Genomic DNA, 18,631 nt, shown 5'->3' with positions numbered 1-18,631 from the left:
ATCACCAACACTAAAGGGAGAAAATACATGGAGTTAAATCCTATGAATGAATCAGATTATACAATGTTGGTGGTGCAAAGAAACACTCAATTGTTTGAAAACCCTGGGTTAGTTAGTTAAATCAGGGGAATGCGCCTGGTTCTTGAAAATCAATTGATGAAATTGGGAAAATCTTGCAGCGAAATTGAACATACAATCGGAGGAATAGAGAATGAAAGCCAGTTGTAATAATTGATGAATTGTAAGAGAGGTTATCGGATTTGGTGAGGACGAAAGAAGAGGAAACAGCGGCGGGTGGCGCGGCGGCGTGGTTGATGGGCGGTGGCGCGGCGGCGTGAGGAAGAGAGGGAGCGTGTGTGGTGGTCGCGGGTGGCTGCTGTGCTGGGTGCTGGGCTGCTGGTGCTGGGCGGTTGGGACAGTGGGACTTGAGGAAGAGAGGGAGCGTGTGTTTTTGAGAGAGAGAGGAGAGGAACCAAAAGTAATTTAGGGTTTGTAATGAAATCAGATCAGATTTTAGAGAGAGGAATGGGTTGGACCTTTGTCTTTTAGTGTCTTAAACTTTTTTTTTTTTCTGTTGGGCCAGTTCTTCATTTCAAGGTTTTTTGTTTTTTTTATAATGCGGTCCAGCCCGCAAAACCGCGGTTCAACCCGCCTGAACTCGCGGGTTGAGCGGGCCAGACCGCGTAGGCCCGCATTTAAACGGGCAACCAATCAGCGGGCCACAGCCCGCGCGGACTGCGGGTTAAGCGGGCCGGCCCGCGGGCGCGGGCCAATTCGCCCAGCTCTAATGCTATGGTTTGTACCAGACCTGATATAGCACATGCAGTGGGAGTTGTCAGCAGATTCATGTCAAACCCTGGGAAGGAGCATTGGGAAGGTGTAGAGTGGATACTGAGATATCTGAAGGGTTCTTCAAGAATGTGTCTATGCTTTAGAAGAAACGATCTCACTTTACAGGGTTTTTCTGATGCAGATCTAGGAGGAGACTCGGATGGTGGAAAAAGCACCACAGGTTATATTTTCACTTTAGGAGGAACTGCTGTGAGTTGGAAGTCTAAACTTCAAAATAGAGTTGCTCTCTCAACCACTGAATCAGAATATGTTGCCATTTCAGAAGCAGCCAAGGAGATGATATGGCTGAAGAGTTTTCTCAAAGAATTGGGAAAAGAACAAGAAGTTCCTCCATTGTTTAGTGACAGTCAAAGTGCTATTTGCCTTGCAAAAAATCCTGTCTTTCACTCCAGATGCAAGCACATACAGATGAAGTATCACTTCATCAGAGAACTTATCAATGATGAAGAATTATCTCTATTGAAGATCTTAGGATCAGAGAATCCAGCTGATATGTTGACCAAGACTGTTACAGCTGATGAGCTGAGGCTTTGCATTGCCTCAGCTGGCCTTCGAGGATAATTGAAGACGAAGGCGCTACACTAGGTGGAGAGCAGATTAGCTTATTGCTTACAAGAAGTACTACAATTAGACTCCAAGTGAGAGAATTGTTATGTTATGTAGTCTATTTGTAGTCCCACATTGCTTATGTAGTCTATTTGTAAGTCCCACATCGCTTAGAATAAGGAGGAGGTTGACTTACTCCTACTATATATAAGCGCCTCATTGTAAGCATTATACACACCAAAAGAAATATTACTACCTAGTGTAACCGTGGACGTAGGTACACACATTGTGTTCCGAATCACATTAAAAATTCCTGTGTGATTTTTCTTTCTCTTTTCTCTCTTTTCTATTATTGCTCTCAACAACTCAGTCAAGCAAGGACATGAAGTGGTTGCCGCCACCGCCACTTAGTGGCGGAGAATGCTTCTCCTTCTCTAAGGGGTCGAAGCCTTTAAAGAAATGGGGTATGTGTGAATCGATTCTCATGTGTTTATTGAGTTATTTTAGGGACAATCCCTAATTAGCCCTTTTAATTTGGAGATTTAGGAAAAAAACAATTTCTTCTAAGGTTTGTTAGCTCGTTGTGGAATCATGGTCTACTGAATTTGCAACGATTCTGCTTTATTCAAAGAATTTTTGAGTTTGTGTGAGCAGACTCGTTTTGGGACCTAAATACGTAGACTCATACGATTCTTATTTCTAGGAGTCTGCTGATCACTCACGAGTTTAACAACACTGAGGTATATAGGAGTTCGAAATTCTGTTATAATTAACTCGGTTATGAGAGATAGTCTTCCTTGTATATAATCATCTTGTTTCACACTGTTTTCACTGATGAGAATGAATCTATTCCATTCACTTTTCTTCTATGTTCACACTTCACAATATGAGATACTCCTGCGAGAAAATTAATTTTTAGTAAGTCAAAGAATTAAACTTAGCTCTACATAAATGTCTACCTACCTGCAGTAGAATTGAATCAGCTTCAGGGATGGATTTGAACATGTCCCCAACAAGCATAACTTAAATTATTGCTTCTTGACAAATTGCCACAACCTATGGAAATGTCAAACACATGCAGCAGCAGCGCACTTCAACTTAATTAGGAAATGTCTCACTGGCTCACTGATAATTATGACCGTGCATGCATGGTTCCAACTTCAAATTCCAAACTTAAGGTATTAATTAATTCATAATTCATAAGAACATATATTAATTATTATAATAAGGATGGGCACGTACTAGTTGACCAGAGCTTGCGTTTAACCAGACTTGGAGAAGTCAAAATTGCTAATCAAAATGTTAATATAATGCATATCAAGAAAAGGATATGTAGGAGCAGTCAAAATTGGCAGAGTAAGTATAGAGTCGACAAATATAATGCATATCAAGAAAAATCCACTGCAGGTAATATTGGTAATATAATCCCAAAGAGTAGAATATTTTGTAGTTTGAAAAAGTGGAGATGGTGACCCCATGTTATATAAACCTTAACTTTTAAGTACGTGCTCTAGAAGCTGTCTATAAATAAATAAAATAAGAGAATATCCTTTTGGCTCCTACTACTTCAGTATTCAATATTTCGATTAGATCATTGCTTCTTTGACCATTCCCCCTCGATTATCAAACCCAAATTAAAATTTTAAAATAACAAAATAAAAAGCCTGCAAACAGTTTATAATATACTTTGCATCAGAACCTAATTATTGTTTGTAAGTGACATAAGTGTTAGAAATAATATTAACAGTGGAAATTTCAAATGATGAGGATAAGGATTAAAACTGCAATCCCATAAGAAAAAAAAATCAAGTTCCACTACTAGAAAACAGTCTTGTAGCGACCGACCAAATCAGTCGCTAAATGGGCTAAATCGGTCGCTAAACCTGTTAGCGACCGATTTAGCGACCGAAATTCGTTGGTTGGTATAACCCTCGTCGCTAAATTTAGCGACCGAATTAGCGACTGATTTAGCGACCGACTTAGCGACCGATTTGTAGCGACTGATTTAGCGACGGAAAGTAGCGACTGATTTAGCGACGGAAATTAGCGACCGATATAGCAACGGTTTCAACCATAATATAGCGACGGATTCAGGAAGTTAGTGATGAGTTCAGTGACGGAAATAGATATAAAATTAACAATAATAATTGATTAGTTTTGCGACGGATTTTTTTTTGACAGAAATATGAATTTCACATCAAACCTGTAATAACCAAAATCATCAAAATGGTTGGAAACAATAAAACACTCAATTTTAATATATCCACCTTCATCACCGAATCATCACAAAAAGTATACCATGCACTACTTAAACTAGTCTAGTAGTTGCAAAATAGTCTATTACATTAAACATAGAAACAAAGTGTGGCAAAGTTTTAATAATTCTTCAAGATCCTCCCAAGTCTCTGACTCCTCTTGATTTGTGGTTGGCCTTGGTGGTTGTTGCATTCATACTCTCATCCACCCAAAACCTGTAAACACAAGCAGTATTATATCAAAAAAGAGGCATAGTTTAGAGGAAAAATAGAACTTATCTCAACATTGAAGACTATATGCATGGTCCCCTATTTTTCCTTTTAACCAAACTCACTAAGTTAGTACTTATCAAAATAATTAGAAACTAGAAACAGATAAGTAGTTTAAGTCCAAAATTAGTGGGTGGCAGGGCAGGTTCACCTTAAGTTTACTAGAAACTAGAAATTAGAAACACTACTACAGAAATGACAGAAGTTTCTCTACTTGTATATTGTGAAGATACTGAAATAACAAATCTAATAGAAGCTTCAGCGACTGATAGATGACAGAAGAACAAATTTTATATACTGCTAAAAAAAGTTATTTCCAGTATAATTTCAAGTATGAGCACACTGAAACTAATCATTGAAGTTTCAATCAATTACCGAAGAGCGTCCCTTGTAATTGCTCTGATATCTTCCTTTCCAACAGATCTTGCTTGTCCCTTGTAATTAATGAGATACCACTCCATGTGAAATATCACCCAAATAAAATATTATCAAATCCAATATCTTTAGTAAGGCTAGTAGAGGGAGAGAGCTTACCAGCTCATATGGACTGATCTAAAAGAATATTGGAAGATTTGATATCTCGATGGATTACAGGAGGAACTTCCTGAATTGACAACATATATAATCATTACTAGATGAAGACAACATAATTATCTTAGTGCAGATCACATTGTACCTTACCCCATCATGAAGATACTCAATGTCTCTTGCTACACCTAAAGAACTATATGAACCCTCAAATCCCAGCCCAATGTCCCATTCCCTGAACCTGAATATAAAAACAAGTATATATATGTTTCATTAATTATTGCAAGGGACATGGCTACTGCCACCACTCAAGCCATTAAATAGAATTTCATGCTCCATTTACATTAAAATCTCTTTCAGATTTCTCTACCACTGTCACCACCGTTTTTCTATAAATTATCCACAAACGCTCACAAATTCCACACAGTACATTACATACTCTCTTTTGAAACCAAAACTTGACTTGCAAATGATTGAACCTAGCTCATAGCCCAAATCTTTTTATATGCTTTTCATCAGGATATGGAAACTACTTGAAGTACCTGATAAAAAGAAGTTTAAGAAATGCCAAATTAAATAAAAAACTGAGCAAACATTTTAAGATGAAGAGAATTAGTAGAATCTGAAAAGAAAAAAAAGAGCAATCAAACACTGATATGGAAGCTTTTTCTTTACAAATTAAAGACCCTTATGTCATTTATCAATTGATCCCATAATAAGAACCCTTAAGTGATCTCAAAGGGAAAAACAATTAAGTTACAATTAACCCAAGATTAGCTACAGATTTTTTTTTCTTATAATAAAGAAGAAATTTACGTCATGCACTACCTAAACAAAAATCACATAGTTAACCAAATCATAAATCATTATCAATTCATCTGTATAAGAAAAAAATTCAATTTTCTCTGAAAATTTGAAAAGGCAAGAATACATTAATAACCCATAACTAACATAGCAGCCCCTAAGGGCTCGTTTGGTACACCGTATTAGGCATGATAGTATAAGCTTATACAATACATTATGGACTTATTCATTGTTTGGTGCTCACATTGTATTGTATAAGTTTATACATCAATATCCTCTTATACATCAAAATGATGGATTATTTAATCCACCCTATAGATGATAGATAAAGCATGATAAGAGTGCAATGCATAAACTACTTCAATATATTTAATCAACTGCCACCACAATCACCCTCCACCACCATCGCCTCCACCACTACCACCACCACCGTCACTACCGCCACCATCGTCGTCGGCACCACCACCACCACCACAATCACCATCCATCACCACCGCCTCCATCACTACCACCACCACTGTCGCCGCCACCACAACCACCATCGCCTCCACCACTACCACCACAACCACTGCCTCCACCACTACCGCCACCACCACTACCACAACCACCGTCTCCTCCACCACAAGCACCCTCCACCACCACCACCGTCTCCACCACTACCGCCGCCGACACCACCTTCGCCGCCACCACCAACATGCTCTAGTCATCGTTATCGCCACTACCACCGCCATCTACCACCACCGCTGCCACCACTCTCCACCATCACTACCACCACCACCACCATTATCGCCACCGCAACCATGCTCCACCACTACCATCATCGTTGATACCTTCATACAACCATTGTCGTCGCCCCCACTCTCCACCACCACCGCCACCAACACCACCATCCACCACCACTGTCACCACCATTGCCACTACTGCCACTGCCGCTGCCGTCACCACCATCCACCACCACTGCCACCATCATCACCTTCCAATACCACCACTATCACACCACCAGTGTCGCCGCCAAATTATACAGTGTATGACCAAACGTTGTATAGTATTAAAATTTTAACAGGCCTTATCCTATCAGGCCTAATACAATCAGATCTTCTATCAAGTCTTATACTATACAGCGTACCAAACATGCACTTAAGTAATTTACTCTTCTACTACATCCTAACATGTGACTTTCAAGTTCTGATAGGTAACAGTCCAAACATTTTTTTAAAACATAAATGTTTATAATATTTGATATATTTCTAACACAATATAAATTGCATGATTTAATTCTACAACTTGGGTCAAACCCAAGAAATCAATAGAAGTTCAGTTCCATGGTTCACCTACAGAGTCTAAAAACATGACACAGTAGATAAAATCATCTACATATAAAGATGGTTCCATTCAATTCATTCCATCTTTTGTTGCAGTAGCTGGCAAGAAAAAGTAAGAGAAGCCATGGCAACATGTGTATTTGGAGAAGTTCCAACCAATCATTTTCCAAAAAGAACAAAGATTACCATTAAACGCTGAGTTGTGATTTCATGTAAATCATAGAAGAGCAATGGTTAACATACCAGAATAGCAGGGGCCAACTTGTTGGTGAAGATAAATTTGGTGCATATGACTCTTTTTCCTAATAAGTATCAACACTCATATCTAATCTCCAATGTATCAGATAAACATAGAATCTAGAATAAGTCATATTTATAAGGGACAAAGTTGAATTAGATTATGATAGCAAAACTACTAATCAAAGTTAATCATAAAGTTAAAAAAACATTAGAAGAGGACCAATAAAACTGTACATGCTTAATCATGAATTTATACTAACCCTCCATGTCGTTCAATGGCCACCCTGTGTACTCCTTCCAAACATCTTTCACAAATATCTGAAAATTCAAAAGCTCCCCTAATCAGCACACAAAAACTCATCAAGCAAAAAAAACACATTTTTGAAGAATAACGCAAGCAGGGATAGATTTTCCTTAGCCAAAGCTATAAGAATAGAAAATCTTTCTAACAAATATATCAAAAGATGATGAGGAAAATAATCCAATTACTCAACAACATTTATGTCAAACACTTACACAATTATCAGCACCACATGAAGCAAGTTGCATACTCGAGTGATCTTCCTCATTTTTCCTCCATGCTAATCGGTTCACAATAAAGGCATATAGGGGAGGAGATTGCTGATGCAATATTAGTAAGGAGTAATCTAGGTAAATCTTAGATAATTAAGGCAAATCTTTTAAAATTTTAATATTTTTTGAAAAAGTTACTCAGATTTAAAATTACCTTTGAAAAATCAGTTTCAAGATTTGTTATGGAATTAAATTTTAGGTGAAGAAAAAGTTTATTTTTAGATTATTAATTAAATTTTATGTTATTTTTATTGAACTTTTGGATTTTTATTTAATTAAGGATTTATGAGTTTTTATTGTGATTTGATTTTTTTAATAATTAATTCTTATGGCTTCAATCGCTCCTGAATCGGCGGATCAAGGATCGGAATACCTTCCCGTAAGGTGGATTTGATACTATTGAATTTTTAGTTTTTTATTTAATCTAGGTAAATCTTAGATAATTAGGGCAAATCTTTTAAAATTTTAATATTTTATGAAAAAGTTTATCAGATTTAAAATTACCTTTAAAAAATTGGTTTCAAGATTTGTTATGGAAATAAATTTTGGGGGAAGAAAAAATTTATTTTTAGAGTATTAATTATATTTTATGGTATTTTTATTTAATTTTCGGATTTTTTTAATTTAGAATTTTATGAGTTTTTATTGTGATTTGGTAGATTTTTATAGTTTTTATTAATTAATTCTTATGGTATTTTTATTTAATTTTATTAAATTTTTACTTAATTTTCGGATTTTTTTTATTCATAATTTTATGAATTTTTATTGTGATTTGGTAGATTTTGATAGTTTTTATTAATTAATTTGTATGGTATTTTTATTTAATTTTTTGGTTTTTTATTTAATCTAGGTAAATCTTAGATAATTAGGGCAAATCTTTTAAAATTTTATGAAAACATTTCTCAGATTTAAATATCAAAAGCTATCTAATGGAGATAAATTTGGGTAAATTTAGTAAGAAGTAATATAGGTAAATCTTACATAATTAGGACAAATATTTTAAAATTCGGTTTCAAGATTAAATAACACAACAAAAGAGAAGTTATCTAATGAAATGACACGTGAATTTTTTTTATGAGAATTAACCTGAGAATGACACGTGAATTAATTTGAGAATGAGAAAAATAAATGTTTGTTTTAGTGTGGCATTATTTCAAGTATTATACTTTAGATTCAGTGAATTTTTTTTTTATGTAGATCTGAATTTTAGTCAAAAACTTTCTCATTTCATAATTAAAAGATTTAATAAGATGAAAACATAGTTTTTCCACTAAATAATAAAAAAATAACACATTAAATCATATAGTCAACAAATAATTTACTTCAATAGGATTGGTTGCCCGCTTGAAAGCTAGGCACTATTAAATATTCATGCATCCTGTCAGGTCTTGATATTCGAAACGCGTAAACTTGATCGGTGTTGAATTAAGATCTTCTTAATTATTTAATCACATCTCTAGTCAATGAAAAAGCAAATTATATCACATATAGATATTCCTGACTCCACAGTGAAATAAAATTATCAAAAAGATAGTAACATTTAAAAAAACATATATTATAGCTTGCATTCTTACACCAGTTTCTTTGATTACTGTTAACATGTGATTTTCCTTTTTATTTCTCTATCCTTCTCTCATATTCTTTTCTATTTTTATTCCATTTCTCTCTTTTTCTCTACATTGATCTCACAGCTTCATTTATTTTTTTATTTGAAGCACAAGTATTCTCTATTAAGGTAATCTTATTCGACTCGAGTGTGGTAAAAACAAAAAATCTCTTCAAAAACACATGTGGTTCCTAAGAATCAAACTCTCGATCTATGAGTTTCAAACAGCCTGTTGGGTTCCATTATATGTGATACTATCAATATTCTATCATTCTTATACGAGAATTATCAGTTATGTTTTGCCAAAGAATTTATAGTTTTTTTCAATTGCAAAAAATTATGATGTTTACATAAAATTTCCAAATCAGTTTATCCAAGCAGAGCATTTCTCAGTTGGGCTAGTTCACTCATCACTATCAGCATTTAGGCCCGACCCACTAATTTGAGAGCTCATAAGAGAGAAAAAAATACAAGTAGTGAAGAGAGGACAGACAAAGCAAGTAATGGAAGTGACAAGTGCTGTTCATTCACTTGGGTTTCTGCATTTCCAAACACATTCTTCACAGTTAGCAAGTCTCAACAGCAGAGCCTTCTTCATCTCCACTAGAACTACAGTACCAAGAAATGCTTCTCTTCCATGCTATCAAATTCCTAGCCAAAAAATAAGCAAAAGCAATGGTGGTGGTGCAAGTTTCATTATCAATTCCACTTCTTCTTCTGCTACAACTCCAACTTCCACAGAAGCTTCTGATGCAGATGGTTCCCTTTCTGAGGTTGAAAAGATAAAACAGAAGTGTCTTACATGGAAGTGGAAGGGTCAGTATTCTATCAATTACTTTGTTTCAGGTGATGCAGATTCTCCCCTGAAGTTGCAGCCCAATAAACCTCCTCTGTTACTTGTACATGGCTTCGGTGCCTCCATTCCTCACTGGCGCAGGTATGTTAAAGTTGAATATGCCAATTGATGTGTCCAAGTGTTTCTTATCTCAATTGCTGTTTTCTCATCCACCCATTTTGTTAATTTTTTTGGATATTATTGTCCTTGATGATCACTTTTTGGTGGTATGTTGCTAGCCACACAAAAAGATTAAAAAATAAATAATAATAATATATGCAGAGTAGGTAGTAGAACCAAACGGCTTGGCGTGGTGATTGTTCCCCTCCCTTAATCATGAGGCCGGGGTTCGATCCTCTCAAATGAGAATGAAACATATTTTGTTATCGGCAGTTTATGACTTAGTGCAAACACCCGCGATGAGAGGATTAGTCACTGCTGTCCGTAGTGAATATCTTGGTAAAAGAAATGTTGTTAGGCAGTAGGCAGTGGATCATTTCATCAAGAAGTTGATGATTTTAATATCAACCCCTCCTCTTTATTTATTTTTTTAGATCTTTTGCTGTTGTAAATTATACCAATTAAATCATGTTCAAATGTAAGTCAATTATATTAGGAAATATATCACTTGACTAAATTTTAAGTTTGTAATTAGAAATATCAATCACCCTCTCCCAGCAATGGTGAAGTGTCCTCTCGATGGTGCAGAAAAGGTTAAGAAAAGAAGAGGCTTTAGACTTTAGAGTTTAGAGTAAACATCTGGGTTATAAGCTCTCAATGATGTATTTATTGATCTTGCTTGCAAATTGATTTTGGAAATTTAATACTCAACCTAAAATGTTATTTACAATACCACTCAATCATGTATTCTCATGTCATTAGAAAAAGTTTGAATTTCACAACAAATACCTCAAAAGTCACCGTTTATTAGCCATTGCATTGAACTATTAAATAAGACTGTTTTGGTTTTTCCAGGAATATCAACACACTGGCACAGAGTAACACTGTTTATGCTATTGATCTCCTTGGTTTTGGGGCTTCAGATAAGCCTCCAGGATTTCCATACACCATGGAAACATGGGCTGAGGTATTTAATTGTTGAGCATTTAATTTGTTGTACATCAACCTTCCAGCATCACAAACTTACCTTGTAACATGTTTTCAATTTATACAGCTGATCCTGGATTTCTTGGAAGAAGTTATTCAGAAGCCAACTGTACTAATGGGAAACTCTGTTGGAAGTCTTGCTTGTGTTATTGCTGCCTCAGGTATGTTTGGTACATCCCCTAGTAGCTGGAGATGTAACATTATATTCTGTCAATCAGTTAAACATGATATAGAGTTTGGATCAGAAACTTCTTTTTTGCCTTATCCGTGAATTATTATAGTCTCCAACCAGATTCAAATCAAACTCTTGTTAGAGGAATTGTGCTGTTGAACTGCGCTGGGGGCATGAACAACAAAGCAATTGTTGATGACTGGAGAATCAAGTTACTATTACCCTTACTTTTACTGATTGATTTCTTATTAAAGCAAAAGGGAATTGCCTCAGCAATTTTTGAGCGTGTTAAACAGAGGTAACAAGGATTGAACTTTAGACCACTTTTTCATAAATGCTTTGATACCATATCATGAACCAACTATCTCAAAAGTTTAAGCTATTAGGTGGAGACACATGAACTGTTTTATATTATACTTGTAACAAATGTTATGCCATAGTTTCCGTCATGCATCTGAAAAGGCTTCTTAAAATTGTGTTGCTTAAATGCAGAGAGAATTTGAAGAACATTTTGAGTTCAGTGTATTCAAATAAGGAGTCTGTGGATGATGAACTTGTGGAGGTAATACTATGTCGTTTACTTGTTTTTCTTTTAAACTCCCTTTGTTAAACATCATTTACTTATAACATGTTTGGATCAGTTCCTCTTTTCTCAAAATCAATCCTGGTATCCAGAAGCTACTCGCAAAAGTTTCTCCTTAGAATTGATTTTCCCTTGAAGAATTTTCAGACATGCACGAAGAATTTTCATTTTGATTCTGCATATGTAGATCATTAGGGGACCAGCGGATGAACCAGGGGCCTTAGATGCATTTGTATCCATTGTAACGGGGCCGCCAGGGCCTAATCCAGTGCAGTTGATGCCTAAAATTTCCTTGCCGGTTTTGCTTTTATGGGGAGATCAAGACCCTTTTACTCCCATTGATGGGCCTGTTGGCAAGTTCTTTTCAGCATTGCCTTCTCAGCAAGAAAATGTTAAACTCTTCATGCTTGAAGGGGTTGGACATTGCCCTCATGATGACAGGCCTGAAATAGTCCATGAAAAGTTGCTTCCTTGGTTGGCCAGTCTCCCAAGGTCATAGCAGAGTGTGGAGTACTCACAAGCTGCATAATCAGTGACTCAAGCCTTTAAACCCCCACGAATATTCCATCTGTATAGATATGTCATAATTTTATTTATATTCATTTACACTACCAACTGTCTTGGAAGATAGATTATGTGCAAATTATAAAGCTATGTTTTGGTTATAATGTTGTATTTGCCTTGATGTGTTTTTTTGTCATCATCTTTGAACGTTGACACTTATGAGGTTTGTGCCACCATCTATATGCAAGCATTACTCAATTTATGCGTGTAATGTATAATGGTAATTAGACCAGCATTGTTACTTTTTGAGAAATCTGAGAAACTGAGATGTATGCGTGTAAGTTCTAGTTCATATATATACTCTTTTTTGAGAACATTTGATATCTGAATAAGACCCTTTAAAATTTACTACTCTCTAAACTAGACAAGTAAGATTATAACTTAATCTACATTTATTTATCATATATTACAACTTAGACCTAAAATGAACACAGTGTCTTTGCATACCCTGGTGCAGGATACACATGTCAGGGCGCTTATGATACCTTAACGGCTCAAACATCACATTTTTCTCTCTAATCTCTATCACTCAATTCTGATTAAATCACATCATATATTATCTCACATCAATTACTTTTCTTTATCTCTTTCTTTCATAATGTAGGTCTATACACTCTTTAGCAGTCTACCATACAATTTCTATATCCAGCCATCACATACAAAGAAGATGAATAAAGGTGAAGGAATTCAAGAAGAGTCAACATGTTCGATCTGAAATTATTAAGTTGTTGATTTTTATCTCAGTCAACAAAATTTCACAGTCCACATAATATTTTATGGTTTGAGTTCGTGTGCCTTTGGATCACTACAAATGTAATTCACGCGTAGATTAATTCTAGCTTAAACAAATGTCTTGTGTTCGAATCATTGTACGTAATACAACTGTATTAAAATTTGGTAAGGAAAACTTTGTTGCTCATGATAATCCTGCTCAACTTGGACAAGATTATCTCGATGAAGGATACATTTATTTTTTTTAAATAAAAATTACCGAGAAGGATTAAACCTAGATACCCTACAATGAGTATTATTTATGCTATTTCCCAATAAAAAGTTCAGTCACTTACTTACTTAAATGCTTTTGGATTTTATAATTGAAAAATTTCTCTCGATTTACATTTTTTATGAGCATGTTGTATAATTGGACAATAGTAAGTAAAAACTGCATACTAGTAGCCATAAATTATGCTATTGACACTAGACTTAAATTATTTTACCCCATCTTTTGGTAAATAACTCGTTAGATCCTTCCAATGAACATTTTTTTTAATAGGATCCTTCCAATTACTTTCTAAGATGATGAACCACATTATGGCACCTGGAGCCTGTAGGCACTATCTTACCCATGAAGCCTCTGGAACAGGATGGAAAACTCTGGCACCCTCTATAACCTTTCAACATTCATGATCCTAAGCTGGAACTTTCTTCATCTATCTAGAGTAAAACACTTCTATATCACTCTGTAGCATCCATATGCAATGGAACCTTCAAGAACCTGGCCTAACGTTTGGCCACTTGTGCCTCTCCACACACTATATATTCACTAGACATGTACTTCTGTCTTCACCTACTTGAAAACAAAAACTGAATCACCACCATTATCTATCATCATCAACCACTTCCTCAAATACCAAAAGAGAAAAAACTTAAAATTCCCATTATAAAAATGAGGCTACAACCATTCAACATGTTGCTGGTGCCATTTTTCTTGCTTCTTGTTGCTGGTAATTTTCCTTCCATAGCAAATGGGTCTCTGGTGCTACCATTTATAGATTCTCCAAGCAGTCTCTTGTCTGATCTCTGGTCTGATCGCTTCCCAGACCCATTTCGTGTGCTGGAGCAAGTTCCATTTGGGGTTGACAAAGATGAGCCATCCATGGTTCTGTCACCTGCTAGAGTAGACTGGAAGGAGACACCAGAGGGGCATGTTATGATGCTGGACGTGCCAGGGTTGAAGAAAGAAGAGATAAAGATAGAGGTGGATGAGAACAGGGTGCTGAGAGTGAGTGGAGAGAGGAAGAAGGAGGAGGAGAAGAAAGGGGAACACTGGCACAGGGTGGAGAGGTCGTGTGGAAAATTCTGGAGGCAGTTCAGGTTGCCTGAGAATGTGGACATGGATTCTGTCAAGGCTAAGCTGGAGAATGGGGTGCTTACTCTGACACTGAACAAGTTGTCACCTGATAAGATCAGAGGTCCAAGGGTTGTGAGCATTGCAGGGGAGGGTGAGCAACCAGCCAAGCTCACCAATGATGGGGCCAAGCAGGAGCTTTGAAATATTAGTGGTGAATAATCAGTGATGAAAAGAAAAGTGCTTTTTAATTCTGTGTGAATAAAAGGGTTTTCACCCAAGATCTTGGTTGTTTTGATGGAATGTGTCACTTGTTGACCATTGTTGCTGAAGTGTGAGTTCAGTGTTGTATAGCCTTTCCTAATATCCTAATGAAGAGGAGTTTCCTTGTTATGTAAGATATTTAAGATGTCTTCTTTTCAATTATATTTTTCCATATAACAAAAATAGTTGTGAAGATTTTGTCTTAAGGTGGAACATAGTAACAAAATTAATTACCAAACTCAACTAGACAGACAAATTCTTCATTGTTGTAGAAACTATACAATAAAAATTCGACTAAATCAAGTAAATAGTATGACTCCAGAATGATCCAAAATACTAACCCATAAAACCAAGTAAGAAAAAACATGACTTGAGAAAATTGAAATAAACTTGCAACCAATTATAATTAAGCAATAAAAGGATGGGTAGTTTGAAAAATTGCAGCTAGACTATTATATACAGTTGTTATGTGTTCAGCATGCTACTCATTCTTTCTGCTTCTAGCTCCAGCATGCTACACATTCTTGCTGCTTCTAGCTCCAGCATATTCTACCAATTTGCCTCTTCCAAAGTTTCTCATTTCTGGATATCTTTGTTATTTCCCTCCTTATCTTCCCCAAGTTTTCTCATATCACTGATCAATTCCTCCCCATTATCTTCTGCCATGCTATTATCTGCTGTTGCTTTAGCAATGGCATCCTCATTGTTCACCTTAACCATGGCATCCTCTTTCCCATTTGCTTTCTGATAGTCATTTCCACTCTCTTTCACTGCTGTTTCATCAGTAGGATTTGTCTCCATTTCACTTAGTTTCTTGCTAATATCATTTATAGCTTTCTCCATAAGAAGATTCTGATGTTCATTGTGGGAGACAACTTCTGCACTGTTAATGGTCTTATATATGCAACTAGATTCAAAATTTCCCTGGCTAGATTTGCATGAGTTAGATGCTCCAACCACATCATGGCTGCTCAAGCTTGAATCCTCCGTGCCCCTTCTTCTCTTAGCAGGACCAGAGAAAAAGTCTTTACCAAGATCATTCAGCTTATTGCACAAGTCCCCCTCCACCTCCATTTTCATAGCTGCTTCTTCTTCCTCACGTTGTCGCTTCACTTTCTCATGAAGCCTAACCACAATTTTAGCTTGAGACAAAGAGGAAACACCAGAAGTTCTTGAGATCGGACCAATTGGGGTTGGAATCATCCTTTTTAAAATAAATTTTCTATGGTAATACAGAAGTAGCTGCTGCTTTATAAGTGTCTTTTGGGCTGCAACTCTAATATCAGTTACAGGTGGAGCTGGTCTAATATCAGTCACATCAGGTGGAGCTATTTCTACAGCGGACAATATCGCTTTGCAGGTTTTGCACTTGAGTTTACGGTTGAGATAAACTATGCTGTACTCATACCATATTCTGCATCGATGACAAGTTTTCAAAAATGTCATGGACTCACAGAAAGGGTTTGAAACATGTTCTTTAGCAGTTCCCTCTTGAGTCCTTGCATGTTGTGTTAATTCTTTTACATTTATCTTCTCATCATATGCTGCCCTTTTAGTCTTATCTGATAGTACACTCCATGCCTCTAAGATCAGTTTATAGGCCACATCTGTATTAAAGGACGTGTTGTTATCAGGGTGAAGCATGCGAGCTAGCTTTCTATATCTTTCCCTCACAGTGTCATCATCAGCCAGAGGATCCACACCAAGTACACCATACCAATATGTTTCCCCCTTTCGCTTGGTTAAGGCAGCAAAAGTCACATCAATTGCTGTATATATGTGAGGATTACCTTTAGTATACAAATTTAGGGCCTCCAAAGTAACCTCCCTTGCATCCAAATTGTCCCTTGCAATGAACTTGCTCTCAGCAATTTCTTTAGCTCTGGTGGCCTCATCCTTATTGGACTCCATTTGTGTAGTGTCCTTTTCTTGTTCTTTCTCAGTATACCCCATCAACAAGTCTTACACAGTTAGATGAGTTCCTGTTCAGAAATTCACAAGAGCATTATCAAAGAAAGCAACTTTAATTCAAGAGAGACAATTCTAAAGGCAATAGCGTTTATGGGAATAACATGGCTGGTTTAACTGAATGTTAGGTTTTTTACAATTGATTCAATTCACCTTTATACTTAGAAATTTAAATGTGTAGTTTCTAATTAGAAGTGATTATAGAGTGTTTTAATGTGAAATCAAAGATGAATGTTTGACACATAAATGAGATGAGTCCATCTCATTGGCTTAACTTGTTAGATGTTAGAAAACCGCATACTTAGCTTGAAGTTAGTAGAGGGTTGCATCCTTAATGAACTTCTATAGCTACATTTTTTATGAGCGTCAAGTTACTAGACCCATTATAGTTAGATATTACTATTTCTATGTTATTACGATTTTTATGTTTTATTTCCAGTTTGTTATTTAGATCCATATTCTAGAATATTCTCTTGTTTATGATGTGGTCACTGTAAGATCAAGATTTGGTCAAGGAATCATTGGTTTTTGATATGAACCCCTCTGTTGATATTCTGAACGCTATTCATGTTAGAATTAATGATAAGCTTGACTCTGACAAGTCAAAGCTAGCTGAAAAAGCTTGCAGAGATGAGCATGACCGTTTCAGAAAGAAACAAAGACTCAGAACTTGACGAACCAGAAGCAACAACATCAGAAGATGCTACTACAACTTCTGACTTGCGTCATCAGAAGAAGAGTAGGTTCCTAGCTTCTCATTCTGAAGTATCTGAAGATGAAATTTTGTCCAGAACGGAGATATCACCAGAACCACACTTCTGCTCTCATCAGAAGATATGCTAATCAGAAGCCAAGTATCCCTTGGTATTACTTCTGAGGGGGAGTATTTCGTCTTTTACTCTTACTATTTTTTTTCCACCTTCATTCTTTTTGCTTATGACAAAAAGGGGGAGAACTTATAGTATCTTGACAACTCCTATATTATTTAGCTCAGAATCTAGATATTACTAACGTTGATATTAAGTACTAGATTCAGGGGGAGCTTAGCTCAGAATCAAGCACGAGTCTTGGATTCAGAAGGAGCAAGATAAACTATACACATCAGGATAAGTTTTAACTCTGATACCTTATACTCTGAGTGTATTCAGTTTATTTGTTTAGAGTTGTTCATCAAAATACATGGTTTTGTCATCATCAAAAAGGGGGAGATTGTAAGATCAAGATTTGGTCATGTGGTACAACTCTATGTTTTGATGATAACAAGTATTTATTTGTGGATGAACAACTATGATACTCTAATGTTTGTCTTGAGTGTTTTGACAAACAGGTTCTGATTCTGACACCAGAAGATATATTCGTCAGAAGTTCTGAAGATCAGAAGATCAGAAGATCAGAAGATCAGAAGATCAGAGGATCTGAAGATCAGAGGATCTGAGGATCAGAGGATCTGAAGATCAGAGGATCTGAAGATCAGAGGATCTGAGGATCAGAGGATCAGAAGATCAGAGGATCAGAAGATCTGAGGATCAGAAGATCTGAAGACCAGAAGCTCTGAGGGACCAGAGGCTCTGAAGGTTCAGAAGCTCTGAAGGTCCAGAAGCAGAAGTTACGAAGGTCAGAGGATCCAAGCATCCCTCTGACTCTGATCACCAAGCTTCACAAGTTCCAACACGAAGCATAACTCTGATCAGAAGTCAATGGTTAAAGGCAAATGTCTCTATCGAGAAGTACAAGAGCAGTGTACTATTCTGAAAAGCCTACCTACCAAGGTTCAGCCACAGCAGGTTCTGGAAGTTCCAGAAATGCCCTCCAACGGTCATATTCTCTCAACAGAAATATCCTTTGCACCTTGGACTATAAAAGGCTGAAGAAAAGAAGAAAGACTAAGAGTGAGAGAAATCAAGAGCTGCAATACAAGAAAAGATTCAAGCCTCTACTTTCTTCATCTGTTCTTATTTAGTTTACACTCAGCTTATTTAGAAGCAAACCTTTGTAAACACCAACCTCAAACAGTTGTTTGATTTTCCTTAAGGGACCGGGTAGGTCAGTATCCTTAAGAAGACTAAGAGAGTGA

The 18,631-nt window shown here is 36.4% G+C and overlaps 3 protein-coding genes and 1 long non-coding RNA gene across 7 annotated transcripts; 2 read left to right on the top strand and 2 right to left on the bottom strand.

Annotated features, from left to right (window-relative positions):
• Positions 1-3,651: 3,651 nt before the first annotated feature.
• On the bottom strand, positions 3,652-5,030 carry LOC130721005 (uncharacterized). 2 transcript variants are annotated; one of them, XR_009013316.1, is made up of 4 exons: positions 4,605-5,030; positions 4,458-4,527; positions 4,299-4,357; positions 3,652-3,869 (listed from the first exon to the last, which is right to left on the bottom strand). It is a non-coding gene; the product is annotated as an uncharacterized LOC130721005 (long non-coding RNA). The 2 variants fall into 2 exon arrangements; XR_009013317.1 differs by having other exon boundaries at positions 4,299-4,527.
• Positions 5,031-9,292: 4,262 nt separating this feature from the next.
• On the top strand, positions 9,293-13,164 carry LOC130718933 (pheophytinase, chloroplastic). 3 transcript variants are annotated; one of them, XM_057569584.1, is made up of 6 exons: positions 9,293-9,933; positions 10,807-10,918; positions 11,006-11,099; positions 11,231-11,408; positions 11,603-11,672; positions 12,862-13,164. In XM_057569584.1, exons 1-6 carry the CDS (start codon positions 9,500-9,502, stop codon positions 12,970-12,972), a joined length of 999 nt encoding a protein of 332 aa, XP_057425567.1. In that variant the 5' UTR covers positions 9,293-9,499; the 3' UTR covers positions 12,973-13,164. The 3 variants fall into 3 exon arrangements, with proteins under 3 accessions (XP_057425567.1, XP_057425568.1, XP_057425566.1); XM_057569585.1 differs by lacking the exon at positions 12,862-13,164 and adding an exon at positions 11,752-12,024 and having other exon boundaries at positions 9,295-9,933; XM_057569583.1 differs by lacking the exon at positions 12,862-13,164 and adding an exon at positions 11,881-12,468 and having other exon boundaries at positions 9,308-9,933.
• Positions 13,165-13,807: 643 nt separating this feature from the next.
• On the top strand, positions 13,808-14,727 carry LOC130716628 (22.0 kDa class IV heat shock protein). The gene has a single exon (XM_057566610.1). The coding sequence runs from the start codon at positions 13,924-13,926 to the stop codon at positions 14,527-14,529; it is 606 nt and encodes a 201-aa protein (XP_057422593.1). The 5' UTR covers positions 13,808-13,923; the 3' UTR covers positions 14,530-14,727.
• A 438-nt stretch (positions 14,728-15,165) lies between these two features.
• LOC130719699 (uncharacterized) lies at positions 15,166-16,542 on the bottom strand. Its single transcript, XM_057570311.1, has one exon. It carries the CDS (start codon positions 16,540-16,542, stop codon positions 15,166-15,168), a length of 1,377 nt encoding a protein of 458 aa, XP_057426294.1.
• Positions 16,543-18,631: the final 2,089 nt, after the last annotated feature.

This window comes from Lotus japonicus, chromosome 5 (genome assembly GCF_012489685.1).
Source record: "Lotus japonicus ecotype B-129 chromosome 5, LjGifu_v1.2".
Lineage (NCBI taxonomy): Eukaryota > Viridiplantae > Streptophyta > Magnoliopsida > Fabales > Fabaceae > Lotus > Lotus japonicus.
This window is presented reverse-complemented; position numbering and strand designations above follow the sequence as displayed.

Excerpts from the sequence above, each read along its gene's own strand:
- LOC130719699 (XM_057570311.1), bottom strand. The coding sequence starts at position 16,542 with ATGGGGTATACTGAGAAAGAACAAGAAAAGGACACTACACAAATGGAG.
- LOC130718933 (XM_057569583.1), top strand. The coding sequence starts at position 9,500 with ATGGAAGTGACAAGTGCTGTTCATTCACTTGGGTTTCTGCATTTCCAA. Across the intron at positions 9,934-10,806 it reads TCCATTCCTCACTGGCGCAG|GAATATCAACACACTGGCAC; the intron begins GTATGTTAAAGT and ends TGGTTTTTCCAG. Across the intron at positions 11,100-11,230 it reads TTGTGTTATTGCTGCCTCAG|ATTCAAATCAAACTCTTGTT; the intron begins GTATGTTTGGTA and ends GTCTCCAACCAG.
- LOC130716628 (XM_057566610.1), top strand. The coding sequence starts at position 13,924 with ATGAGGCTACAACCATTCAACATGTTGCTGGTGCCATTTTTCTTGCTT.